The sequence below is a fragment of the Condylura cristata genome, unplaced genomic scaffold (genome assembly GCF_000260355.1).
Source record: "Condylura cristata isolate star-nosed mole 26May11 unplaced genomic scaffold, ConCri1.0 scaffold00039, whole genome shotgun sequence".
Taxonomy (NCBI): domain Eukaryota; kingdom Metazoa; phylum Chordata; class Mammalia; order Eulipotyphla; family Talpidae; genus Condylura; species Condylura cristata.
In genome coordinates, this window is record NW_004567140.1 from 4,591,462 (window position 1) to 4,605,378 (window position 13,917).

Genomic DNA, 13,917 nt, shown 5'->3' on the forward strand with positions numbered 1-13,917 from the left:
TGGGGGTGTGTGTGTGGTGTGGGGTGTGTATGGTGTGTATGGGGTGTGTGTGTGTGTGTTGTGGGGTGTGTATGGGGTGTGTGTGGTGTGGTGTGGGGTGTGTATGGGGGTGTGTGGTGTGGGGTGTGTATGGGGTGTGTGTGTGTGGTGTGGGGTGTGTATGGGGGTGTGTGATGTGGGGTGTGTATGGTGTGTGTGTGTGTGGTGTGGGGTGTGTATGGGGGGGTGTGTGTGTACACACGCATGCGTGCACAGCAGCCACTGACAGATTTTCTTTCCCTCCAACTGTCCTCTGCACACTGTGGTCCTGCGTCATCAGTAGGAAACCTGTGTCTTAGCTGCCTTCAAATGCCTCCTCAGCTTCACTCCCTGCAGACTATGAAATTGTGAATTCCACAGTGACTTTGTAACTTCACACTGATTGACAGTATTTTAAAATATTTTTTTGGGGGGGCGGTGGCTGCTAGCTAACTCAGGGCCAACGTGAGAGGTCACTTCCAGCAAATGTGGTAGAGTTCTTGCGTGATTCACCCATTTGGTTTCCTATAGATTTTCTTCTTGTTTTTTGTCTTGGTTTCATCATTTTAAAAAAACCCGCCTTGACTAAAGGGCATTTGGAAAGTGAAAACAAATGGACACGTGAACCTGTATTTTCAGTGACCCAGGCACGGTCACAGAGAAAAAAGACGAGCTTTAAAAATCTCCCACTGTGGTAAACACGAGGCCTTTCCGCCATTTTGCAAAGCCTCGCTTGTGCCCCTCAGCGCGCTCAGAAGCTCTGTACCGTTTGTCACTGACGTGTCTTTGCGCAACACACGTGCGTGTGGGCGCGCTGAGACCTCTCTGCTTGCAGGCGCCTTCATCCCGGGTGTCCCGGTGCAGCCCGTGCTCCTCCGGTACCCCAACAAGCTGGTAAGTTCGGGGGTTTGCTCCAGGAAGAGCTTCGAGGCTCCCAGGAGGCTCCCTCCCTTTTCCTCTCTGGTAACAGCGAGGCTGCATGAGTGGGGGAGCAGACCAGAGCCCCTCGCCTTGGCACCCTGGTTTTGAAATGCGTGGGAGACAGGGGCCAGGAAGGTTCAGGGCCGCTGCCCCAGGCGGGCGCCAGGACGATGCGATTAAGCCTCCGTCCTCAGAGACATCAGAAGGCTGCGGAAATCGGGGATTTTCACGAGACCTAGGAGGAAACGCCAACTGATTCAGGCGTCTCCGCGGGTGGAGACTTGGTGTCTGGGACAGACTCGGGCCTTGCTGCCGGTGTAACTGTGCGCAAGTCACTGAAACAAGGAAATGTTGGAAAAGAACCAAAGACCCTACAGAAAGGCCTCAGCTTGCGCAGGAAACGCTTCTGCCCCTGCTGGGTTCATGGTCTTGTTGGTGAGGACACGGCCAGGGTGGGGATCGTGCCCCGTTTTCCTAAAGAAGGGATTGGGGGCTCTCCCGGCGGCACAGTGGGTTAAAGTGCAGCACTGCGAAGCTGAAGCTGAAGCTGGCCGAGGTCCCCCACCCCGGGGGTGACCCACAGGGAGCGGCAGACCCCTTCTCTCTCCCCGCTGCTCCCCTCAGCTGTGTACCTTGTTAGTAGTCCTGTTCTGCTCCCCACTCTGACTCTGGTGAATTTTCTCATGCCCCCCCCACCTCTGGCCTGTACCCCAGTTCTGTATACATACATAATATGTTAAGGGTACTCATCTCTTGAGAGAAAGATGTGTTTGAGGATGTTTTGGTTCTGAAAGGAACTTTCTTCACTAGAGAATTTATGTCAGAAGGCAAAATGTAACTAAGAATGATCGGTGTTATTTAAGGTTAGGAGTTGCTGGGCCCTCCCTGGTGGGCAGTGAGTTCAAGAACAGCAATAAGAAACTAAAGCTGCTTCAGCACGAGTTCAATCCCCGCCCCAGAGGTGACCCACATGGCACGGCAGACCTCTCCTGACCCGCCCGCTGCTCCCCTCAGCACTGTGCTTCAGTAGATCTGGCTGTTCTGCTCCCCATTCTATCTCTGGTGAATCCTCTCACCTCTGGTCTGTACCCCAGTTCTGTGTGCGTAAATAAATAAATCTTAAAAAAAAAAAGATTAGGAGTTGCTGACCAGTTGGGCTTTCTGTTCAGTGTCTGATTTCCCAGCCTCAGGCATCTGTGATCTAAGAATTAAAATCTGTCAAGCTTTTATCATGGCAACTTTGCCTATGGATTTACTTGTATTTATTCAAAGCCTTTCACTCTATAGTACTTGTCATCTTTTCTTCCAGCATTTTTTTTTTTTTTTTGAGAAATGATGTGTTCTGGTTTTTAGAAGCAAATCCAGGCATGTTCATATGAAGGCAGGGAAGAGAACTAAATACACCCAGTTGTATTTTAAAAATTCGCTTCCATTAAAAGATGTGAGGGTTCTGTCAGGAGTCAGGCCTTCCCTCTGCAGCTGTAGAATTAGGGATTCGTGGGTCTGCTTGCTCTTGAGCTATAACCCCAGGTTTTATTTCTCATGTTTTTTTTTTAAAGATTTATTTAGCTATGCATACAAGAACTGGGGTACAGGCCAGAGGCGCAGGGGGGTGAAAGGATTCCCCAGAGACAGAGTGAGGAGCGGAACAGGCAGGTCCACTGAAATCCACTGCTGAGGGGAGCAGCAGGGAGACAGGAGAGGTCTGCCGCGCCCTGTGGGTCACTCCCTGGCCGGGGATCGAACTCGCGCTGCAGGGGCTGCCATAGCTTCACAGTGCTGCGCTTACACCCAACAGGGAGATTCCCTGTTTCTCATGTTTTTATGCAAAAACAGTCCACGAATGCCAACACTGAACTACGAATTTTGCTCTATTTGCTGTTTCTCCTCTGAACTAACGGGAGTTTAATCCTTTTGTTGCTGTAGGACACTGTGACCTGGACCTGGCAAGGATACACATTGTAAGTTGCTTGAGTCTGTGACATAAACACTATGTTTATATAAAGTGACATACATTTATTCTAGGGGAGGAAAAGAAAGATAATGCATGTCTCCTTTTTTTGAAGGAAAACATCTTGTGTTTGTAAAAGTAAAAATTTCTTATGGGGTTCTTAAATCTAGTAACTAATAGGTCTCTGGACGGAGCATGATTAATTTTCCTTTTTATACCTCCCTGTGGGGCCCAGGGTCCCCACATACTCCAGATCCCACCCCCGCCACCTCAGGCCCCCCAACCACCATGTGACTGTGGCCTCCCAGCTGGGGTCAGACTCCGTGTTCTGGTTGTGTCCACTGTGCTGGGTAGTCTGTCTTGACCATGGAGTAGATGCAGAAAGTGAGTAGTCTCTCCACAGACCTTCCTTGGGGGATGAGGGGACTCAAGGCCCAGCACCCCTGAGGGCCCAGCACCCCTCCCTTGCCCATTAACCCTGGTGTTCCCAGGCTGCAGACTTCTAGAATCCTAGTTGTCATGTTCTAGTGGGTCTCAGGTGTTTGGCTACCAGTTCCCAAGGAACATTCCAGTACCCTAGTCTGTATCCTGTTGAGCTGCAAGTCTAGCTTCATCTCACAGCAGATTTTGTGTGATTTTGTGTCTCCATCCTTGTGTGACTGTGCTGCTTTAAGCAGAGCAGAGCAGTTTCGTCGTATGACTTGGAACAGATGTGTTTTGACCTGAGAAAATAGCTAACCAAGCTTTCAGTTCTCTTCTTGGATTTTAAAAACATCGGGATCAGCAGTTTCTATAAACATTTAAGACAGGGAAGGAATACAATTCCTCTGTTAAGCAATCTGAAGTGAAAGAGGACTTTGAAACAGCAACACATAGATTCTTTCTTTCTCTCAAGAGGACCTTTCTGCTCGGTCCCAGCTTTGTGGTGGGAGCCTGCCTGGGTAGGAAGCTCTCAGTGTGCCTTTGATACTGTCATGGAAGATCAGTCAGCACTGTGGACGGGAGGCGGCCACTTGGGAATATTTAAAAGAAATCATCATTGGCCTCGAAGTGCTCTTAGATGCTTTTAGATAATGCAGACAACTTCTCAAAGTCCAATTTGGTTTTTAATACTGTATGCCTACTGTCTGCGTTATGTGCGTGTGTTGCTTTGAGATAACACATTTAAGTGAGGGTGGGTAAGTGGCCAGTTATAGCTGTGCTTAATCACCGACACCTGGGAAACCTGTCCGCCCCTGTTGCGTTTCGGTCCTTGGTGACTGATGGACACCAAAAGTAAAGGACACAAATTGTAGAGGGTACGTCAGCATCATGCTAACTTAACCCCTCCAGGAAATCAGTTGATTTGGTCAAAATACATGTTTCGTGTCGCTGCTGATTTTGCATTCCTGGTTTTCTGCTTTTACGCAAAGGCAAGTCAGGAGAAGCAGGCATCAGGAGAGCACGTTAGAAAACAGTGCCTACAAGCTGTGTGGCGAGCTCATTTACAATCTGTTTCCCGAGGTGCATCATGGTGTGGACCTTCACAAGTTAAATTCCTTGTGGAGTTAGGGGTTTGGGGTCCATAGTACAGTCGATGTGACTTTTTGATTTAGCAACAATCTAGGTAGATGTGAGAGTCAAGTAGGAGAAGACTTTTCTGGAAGGAAGACCAGGCGTAGAAAATAGAGTGATGACGTCGATGCAGCCTTCCACCCTGGGAAGTGTGTACTGACGAGAGGGATGGGAGAACATGAGAAAGAATTCAGAAAAGAGGGGAAAATACTCTCAGAGTGGACCCGCTCTGGTGGCACAACGGGTCAGGACGCAGCCCTGCAAGCTGGCCGCAGCTGCTTCAGCACAGTTCGATCCCCAGCCCAGAGGTGACCCAGAGGGTGCAGCAGACCTCTCCTGTGTCCCCGATGCTCCTCGCTCCACTCTGTTTCTGGTGAATCTTCTCCCCACCCTGCATCTCTGGCCTGTGCCCCAGTTCTGTATGCATAAACAAGTAAGCCTTTTTAAAAAAAAAAAAAAATACTTTCAGAATGAAAGATATTCAGGACTTACCAGCAAAGAAAACGCCCAAACGCCCTCTTTGCTGCATCCAGCTGTCCCTTGGCCCTGACCCAGGAGGCTTCATTCCCACCTCCGCCTCTCTGCCCACTGAGCTTGGCATCTGTTCCTGCTACACCATGGCCCTCTCTACCCCAGACTCAACCAAAGGAAGACTCCACCGAGCAGACACCCACAGGGCGCAAGACTGGGAGCCACTGGCAGAGAAGGGGCGAGTGATCAGATCTGCCCATGTCATCTAACAAGTGTGTCTGGATTGCACCAGAAGTGCAGAGTGGATGATGTGGGTTCGTTTTTAATTTTTATTTTTTTTAAACTTATTTATCAATGCATACAAGAACTGGGGCACAGGCCAGAGGTTCCGGGGTGAGAGGATTCACCAGAGACAGAGTGGGGAGCAGAACAGGCAGACCGACTGAAACACGCTGCTGAGGGGAGCAGCGGGGAGACAGGAGAGGTCTGCTGCGCCCTGTGGGTCACTCCCTGGCCGGGGATGGAACCCGTGCTGCAGGGGCTGCAGATGGCCTCAGAGCGCTGTGCTCTAACCTGTTGTGCCACCAGGGAGGGCCCAATGCGGTTAATGAGAACTCACGTGGGCTTCATCACGTGCAGCATTCTGAATTTTCAGACCTCGTGTCTAGTGAAACCCTTGAATGCCAGTGTACAGTGTGAATGATTAGAGAACAGTTTACTCTGTGGTAGGTAGCAGGCGCTGAGTTTGTGTGCTCGGGGTTGTTAGGCAAAGATTTTTTTCCCGTGTCAGCAAGGAGGTTTGAGCGCTTAGGTCAGCAGTTTATGACTAGTGATGGCCTGGGCGCGTCCTGCTTCCCAGAGTCCTAACCTCCTTCCCAGAGTCCTAACCTCCTTCCCAGAGTCCTCACCTCCTTGCCTTATGTTATTTATGGAGTAATTGTCACAGGTAACTCGTATTTTAATTTCTTTAGCTAAATAACAAGGAGGGGGATGGTTGTTCTTGAACACGTAGTCTAGTCCAGTGTTTCCACTGTTGGGTCATGTCTAAATGAGGCAAAATAAATATCCCATAGACATCTTATCCACAGAGTCTAAGTAGGTACCCCAGAAAGCTGCAAGTAGGAAAAGCTATTTCAGAAAGCATCTTGGAGAAGTTTGGTTATATAACCACTTTGAAGAAAGCCTTTGTCTAGCTTTATAATGAAACCTGACTCTTTTTAGGAAAATTTCCCTGTAACTAAAACATTTATTAGTAAGTGGGACAATTATGTAAAACTTCTACTTTTTTTTTAATATTTATTTATTTCTGGGGTACAGGCCAGAAGTGCAGGGGCGGTGAGAGGATTCACCAGAGACAGAGTGGGGAGCAGAACAGGACGACTGACAAAGTCCACTGCTGAGGGGAGCAGCGGGCGGGTCAGAAGAGGTCTGCTGCGCCCTGTGGGTCACCTCTCTGGTGGGGGATCAAACTCAAAACTGAAGCAGCCGGGATAAAGCTTGTATTTTTAAGAAAAGGCGTGCTCATTTTTTTTTTTTCCTTTTCTATCAGGAAAGTTCAGAAATGTAATATAAAATGTAATATATTCCACACAGGAGTTTTCCTCATACACATTTATGGGCCTTAAAAAGTTGCCTTGCTCATTTCCTTAGGACTGAGCCAGTGGCCCTGAGCTGTCAAGGAGACTTAAGACTTGGGGTCTGGTCTGTCAAGGAGACGTCAAATTTGGTGTCTGGTCTGCCGAGCTGCGGCTGTGTTCACAGACATTTACTTGGCGTCCCATTTGGCCACTGAAACTTTGACTATCGACAATCGTTGTCTGAGCCCCAGAAGTGTCGCACTCTGCGTGGTATTTCTGAATGCAAAGTAGTCATGACATGTGATGTGAGAGGCTCGTGTGTGAAGAAAGGACTGTTGAGTAACAGGAGATGCTCCACTCTCGCCTCCTACTGATGGCCCCCTCTCTTTTCTCCGCAGCATTCAGCTTTGCATGCTCACTTTCTGCCAGCCCTTCACAAGGGTGGAAGTCGAGGTAAGCCTTCAACATGTAGCTTTGGAACTTCAGACCTGGTGGTTCCGTCTATTTGCATTTCTGCTCCAGAGAGACCCGGTGTGCCAGGGCTGGAAGTGGAATCCACCCCTCTTACAGGAAACCCTGGCCTTTACGAGTAGTGTGTCTAAACTCAGGCTGTCAAATCTGCTCCTGAGAATTGTGCCAGGTGACACCTCTAACTTGCAGAAGCTTCCAGCCTCGCTGGAATCTCAGAAGAGTGCTGGAACCAACCTTCAGTCTTAAACCAAGTTTCAGTCAGGCCCAGATTTCAGAATGACCCTGTTAGACCCCACCCCTCACCTGGGGGACCAGCATGTCCCCCCCCAGCCCGCTTGTCAGATGTCCTATAAGATTTTGATGTCTGTCACTGCTGACCTCTGCCGACTTGAGTGATAGCCTTCATAGCCTGACCAAAGATGCTGCAGCAGCAGCAGAGGGAGACCACAGCTCTGTCAAGATCACGTGCTGGGAAAGCTGAGAGGGACTGGGGGGGGGGGGGCTGGCAGAGAGGAAGTCCTGCCTGGGAGACAACCAAGTCACCCCTCCCGGGTAGCTTTCAGTTTGAGTTGCAGGGGTAGGCGAGGAGTCGGGATAACAGGGTCATTCTGAAAATCCAGGCCAGATGTTGAAGACTGAAGGCTCTGATTCTCAGAGGTCTTCTGAGAATCTAAGAATGATGCCAAACGGACCCCTGAATCAGGAGCTAGTGGTTACTCGTGAGCCCTCGGTTGCCTCTGAAGAGCACAGGTCAGAATAGTGGTTTTGCAGGTACCTGCTGTACTTTCTGGTTGCACCATGGATGGTCTGATGACAACCTCGAGTCTGCGTGGGGCATTCAGAGTCCCCAGTGGTGGCCAGTGCAGGCCATGGAGTTGACATCACAGGGATGCTAGGTTAAGGCCCTCCCTCATGGCACAAGGGGTTAAGTCTCAGCACTATGAAGCTGTCTGCAGCCACTGCCGCCTGAGTTCAATCCCCGGCCAGGGAGTGACCCACATGGCGCGGCAGACCTCTACTGTCTCCCCGCTGCTCCCCTCAGCAGTGAATTTCAGTAGATCTGCCTGTTCTACTCCCCACTCTGTCTCTGGGGAGTCCTCCCACCCCACCCCCACCTCTGACCTGCACCCCAGTTCTTATATGCATAAAGAAATAAATCTGTAAAATGAAAAGAATGCTAGTTTACTTGGCTGGGCCCTGCAATGCAGAGGTTGTCAGCAATACCAAAAGCTGGACCGTTGTGAGTGGAGAGGGGGAAATCTGAGGGAAGGGGCTGTGGCTACACCAAGACAAACCCATCAGGAGACACAGATAAGACAGAACTATCACTGTCTGTCTGTCCGTCCATCACCCATCTGGCTATCCATCATCTGTTTACCAGCAATACCAGGAAGAGGGCCAACTACATTTCAGAGTGAGTTTAGCCTCAGTGAAGTTTTTCTCGAGACTTGCAGGTTATCTACCTGCCTTGAAAATACCTGCTGATTAATTGTATGCCACCTCTCCCTTCTTGAAAATCAGCTCAGTATTTCTCAACGTAACCTAAAAAAACCAAAAAACCAAAACAACACAAAGCTGTGTCACGGGAGAAATACCCAGCGTGTGTCCTAGTAAGTTTAGGAAGTGCCGGAGCAAGCAATGAGAATGAGGTTCCTTTTCTCAGAACTTCTCAATGAAATGTTTAACCACAGACCCCCATTTTCTCTGGGTATTTCCTAGAACCAGAGTTCCCTGGAAGACATTTCGGGAAGCCCCGTGTCACGTCATTGCTGAGTCCTCTGAGTACTGTTCTCACTCCTTGAGTAGCTGCTCAGAGACTTTAGCCCTAATTTCCCATCCTAAAACATACAGACGGGCCCTCCCTGGTGGCACAGTGGGTTAAAGCGCAGCACTGAGAAACTAAAGCCACTTCAGCATGAGTTCGATCCCCGCCTGCCCCAGAGGTGACCCATAGGGCACACAGACCTCTCCTGACCCACCCGCTGCTCCCCTCAGCAGTGGGCTTCGTCGGTCGGCCTGTTCTGCTCCCCACTCTGTCTCTGGTGAAGCCTCTCACCGCCCCTGCACCTCTGGCCTGTACCGCAGTTCTGTATGCATAAATAAATAAGTCTTAAAAAAAAAAAATACACACACAGGAAAACCCATACATATACCAGCAGGCTGTGTCTTCTCTGAGAACTTGGAAGATTGTGTGTGTGTAGTTAGATGGATTAATAGATTGACAGATGATGGACAGACGGGGGATAGTTCTGTCATACCCATGTCTGTTGACAGGCGGTTCTCTCTGTAGCCACCGGCCCTTGCCCTAAACCCCCTGTCCGGTCCCAAGACCTGGCAGCCTGCGTGGAGCACGCCCCCACTGCCCGCGGGTGGGAGTCGCGGTCAGAGCCTTGCCGCAGAGACAGGCAGATTCTGCCTGTGCTCTTCCTCACCAGCCTTACCACGTTACCTTAGGTGCTGGCAGGCAGCAAGCGGTCAGTGAGCACTGGCTTTTATTTCCCTCCTTACTCGATTTTTTGTTCTCTTAGGAAGGGAGCAGCAACTGCACCTAACTGCACCTACATCACTCCCTCCTTTGGCATTGTCTCTTTTTTTTTTTTTTTATTTGTGCGTACAGAACTGGGGTACAAGCTAGAAGAGCAGGGGGAGCGAGAGGCTTCACCAGAGACACAGCGGGGAGCAGAACAGGCAGAGCGACGAAGTCCACTGCTGAGGGGAGCAGCGGGCGGGTCGGGAGAGGTCTGCCGCGCCCTGTGGGTCAGCTCCGGGGCAGGCGGGGATCGAACCCGCACTGAAGCCGCCTTGGCTTGGCCGAGCTCTGCAGCACAGCGCTCCAACCCGCTACGCCAGCAGGGAGGCCGGCATTGGCTCTTTGTGAGGTCCTAGAACGACCCATCTGTCCAGACGGATCTGTTAGGATCCTTGTCTGTTACTTAGGAAAAGAAAAGGCTGCTCCTGCGTCACCACTTCTAGATCGCGCTCCTCTGCGCTTGATCCTCCCGCAGGAGCTCGCTCGTTGTGGCCCGCAGGCGTGAGTGAACCCGTTTGCCCAGTATGAGTGGGCATGGGGAGGACTGATTGTACCTGAAATGACAGGCTGAGGAATCTTGATTTTTATCTTGGGCGCGGTCTCAGGCCCAGGGGAGGCGGGATGCGGGGGCCAGAGGCCCGACAGGAGTCGGGGCGGGGAGCCCTCACCCGCCGCCCGCAGGGCAGGCCAGTGCACAGCCAGCTGGTGAGGACTGGAGGCCACTGATGCGGGGAGGGGAATGGTCCTCCCGGGGTTGGGAAGGGCGCGGGCGTGGTCACGTGGGCCTCTGGGGCGGAGGAGGAGGCCTGTCCGCTCCCCAGCCTGCCTGGGTGGTCAGGTCTGGGCTCCAAACCGGCCACAAAGCGGAGGAAGCAGAGGTCTGTCTGTAATATTCCAGCAGGAGGGCAGCCCAGGGAAATAAAAGTGAATTCCCAAAGCCACGGAGTGTGGGGGCTTCTTACTGCCGTAGCCGGGAGCGGGCCGGGGCGTTTGAGCTGCGGAGGGGAGAGTGGCTGGTTTTCAGGGAAGGTGAAGGCGCCCCGGAGAACAGAGGGGCGAGCGGCCGTGTGTGACGGCGTCGGCGGGCGTGTGATGGGCTTCTCGTCCTCTGCCCTCTGGTAAGCCAGTCCTCCCCGTCCGATCCACCTCCCAGGAGGGGCCGTGGGACAGTCGAGGTCCTCTGGGCCTGTGGTCCGGCAGGTGAGGCCGCGTGTGACGGGTCAGGTATGATGACAGCAGGTCACAAGACCCCGTGCGCCTTCAGATGAACAAGACGCAGGAAGAGGGGCCTCCCTGCTGCCGCAGGGGGCAAGTCTCAGCACTATGAGGCCATCGGCCGCCACTTGGCCTGAGTTCGATCCCCGGCCAGGGAGTGAGCCACAAGGCGCAGCAGACCCCTCAGCAGTGGGTAGCAGTGATTTGTAGTAATCTCAGCCCCTGGGGCTTCGCGCTTTCCTGAGCACAGGAAGGACTCGGAGTGACCAGAGCCATGGACATGCTAACTCCAGCACAGAGGGGCCGGGAGGGAGCAGAGCAGGAGCCCGGGTGTCTGGGCATGGCCCCGGGTGTGAGCACGAGCAGGTCGCGAGAAGTGAGTGCGACAAGACTGCGGGGCTTTCTGGGGACATCAGAGCCCTGTTTGTGTCCTGGACCGGGATGGCTGACCAGGCTAGGCACTGCAACAGGGAGGCGTCCGCCGAGTCCTGTGTGTGGACAGTGGGCACAGCCAGAGAGGAGGAGGATCGGGAAGCCGGGCGGTCCGGACGCCCCTGGGCATCCAGACTCCCGGAGGGGACAGCGCTGGGTCATGGCCGTCGCGCCCCTTCTTGAGTGACGCTTCCCGCGCCAGGGCCTGTTTCTGCCGTGAGCCTTTCAACGGATGCCAGCGTGATCTCAAGGCAATGTCTTGTCAAAGGAGAGGTGATAGAATTTCCACTGAGTTGCTTCTTAGGAGACTTGGGGTGGGGAGGTGGGTGGGCTGCAAGGGCCTTGCATGTCAAATCCAGGCTTTTAATTGCTTTGTACTCTCTGTGGAATTTTTGGCCTCAAGAATAAAATGCCACGCCAAGATGAGTTATTGACAGTCATTTTATGGAAATCCTACCTGCGTGGAAAGGCACCAAGCCCACAGGCCATTGCTCGGTGTTTGGGTAAAGGGGGACAGTGATTTCTGGGTCTTCAGAAAGTGATTTATAGAAATCCAGCGTCTAAACAACGATCGTTTGGCTTCTTTGAAAAACTGGAAATGGTAGAGCGATTTAAACCTGTGTCTTATTAGTGATTTTATGAACATCCACTGTAATGTACAGCTTGCTTTCTTGGGTTTATACTAAGCAGCCATGTGCATTTCACTAGTTCAGGATGGAGGGAAGTTGTGGAGATATTTATTTGCTAAGAGAGTTTGTTTGCGCTGGAAGGGCAGGGATGTGGGGACCTCTGGTGGCTTCATTCATTTTTCTGTTTTAAAGAATAACTAGACCTGACCTGGAAGACTATAAATTCTGCTTGGAAAGGGTCTTAGACACCATTCACGCATATGTTCGCTTGACTCTAGAGGGAACTGAAGCCCAGAATGGCCAAATGACTCTGCCAGGCCCTGGGGGCAGCGCCTGGGCAGTGAGCGGGGCCGTCCGCCTGGACCGGGCGCTAATAAGAGGAGCAGTAAACGGACACACAGCAGGTTAGCCTGTCCTCTGTGCTACACTGAAAACACCCTCGTCCACGCGACTCTAACCACACACCCCTCTTCATGGATTTAGGGTCTCTCCAGGCTGGCCCAGCCTGTTGGGGGGTCCCCCCCCCAGGCCTCTTCCTTCCGGATTTCTTCACTCACAACCCCCCAGGACCTGGTGGTGCCCCCCCTAGCTTAAATAACTCCACCACACCCTGGACCTCTTACTGTGATGAACAAAACTTGAAAAGAGGTGCGTGTAAGCTCCCAGGGGGAGTCATTTCTGTACTTTTTTCATTCAAATGATGATCCCCCCACCACCGTGTGCCCATCAGCTATGGGTTTTACCTGGAGAGCCTTCACCTCCTCCCCCTCTGATGGAAGGGGAAAGTGCTCACCACCTGGGATTGTTGAGTTAATCACAGAAAGTCCCAGCACACAGCAGGTAGTTCTGCCTGAGGGACTTGCCTCTTTGAATCACAGATTTCTACCCACAGAAAGGAGAGCCCCTGGGGCTTGGTGGGGGGGCAGTGGATGATCACAGGTCACAGGTGCCTAGGCCATATTTGTGGGTTGGAAATAAGACATGAGCCAATCATTTAATCTTGGTGCACCTCAGTTTCCTATGGCTAAAATTGAACTAAAGAGACAAAATCATGCATCTGGAGCATGAAGGAGGGTGCCCGCTTCACACAATTCAATCAACAGTAACGATTAGTGAATCGTGTTTATCCTTAAAAAGCCAAGATCAAGTATTAGCTCTTCTGCAAAGACTCTTTGGCTGCCTTTCCCTGCTGTCCAGCCAGATTAATCATTTCCTCCCCCTCGTCCTCATACTCCAGGAAGGAGCGTGTATGCAGGCAACAGTATTTAGGATCTGGCAGACCTAGGGCTGAGTCCTGCCCATGTGACCTGTCTCATTTTAAGTAAATTAGTTAAACTTTCAAGTCCACTCTAATTGAGGCCAATAGGGTGAAGATGGGGTGTGCTGTGTTGTTCTGGCCTCTTAACACATGCATCTTTTTAATTTTTTTCACAGAAGAATTGGGGTGTAGGCAGTAAGAGGTTTCACCAGAGTCGGAATGGGGAGCAAAAACAGGCAGATGGACTGAAGCCCACTGCTGAGGGGAGCAGCGGGGAGACAGGAGAGGTCTGCTGCGCCCTGTGGGTCACTCCCTGGCCAGGGGATCAAACTCAGGTGATAGAGATGATAGAACTGAGACTTAATCCCTAGGTCACCAGGGAGGACCCCAAACATGCATCTTTGAGGCAGGAGTGGGGCCCTGTTGACCTTGCCTGGTATACAGTAGGTGCTCAAAAAATACGCACAGATATAAATGCACTACCCAGGCCTGGTTCATGTTAGAGAACATTAACCAGGGTGAGCAAAACTCAGTATTGAGCAAAGTTGTTGCCAAGAGCTACAGTAAGAGTTTTGGGATCCTCCCTACAGGCCAGCCAGTTAAGCGCAGCACAGAGAAGCTGTCTGCACTCACCACAGCACAATTTTGATCCCCAGCCAGGGAGGGACCCACAGGGCGCAGTAGACCCCCCCTGTCTCCCCGCTGCTCCCTTCAGCGGTGGATTTCCGTCAATCTGTCTGTTTTTCTCCGTACTCTGTCTCTGGTGAATCCTCTCACTGCCCCTCATGGCTGGCCTGTACCCCAGTTCTTGTGTGCATAAATAAGTCTTTTTAAAAAAAATAAGATTTTTTAAAAATAGAAGAAATAGGGTATCCTTGGTGGTGCAAAGG

General features: G+C 51.6%; 1 protein-coding gene across 2 annotated transcripts in view; it reads left to right on the forward strand.

Moving 5' to 3' along the window:
• The window catches only part of LPCAT2 (lysophosphatidylcholine acyltransferase 2), a 73,233-nt gene that overhangs the window by 15,570 nt on the left and 43,746 nt on the right, over positions 1–13,917 (forward strand). For both annotated transcript variants that reach the window (XM_004693570.2, XM_012733211.1), the window contains 3 exons: positions 854–912; positions 2,866–2,900; positions 6,891–6,945. In XM_004693570.2, coding sequence (XP_004693627.1) covers positions 854–912; positions 2,866–2,900; positions 6,891–6,945 — 149 coding nt within the window. The remainder of the gene's footprint in view (positions 1–853; positions 913–2,865; positions 2,901–6,890; positions 6,946–13,917) is intronic.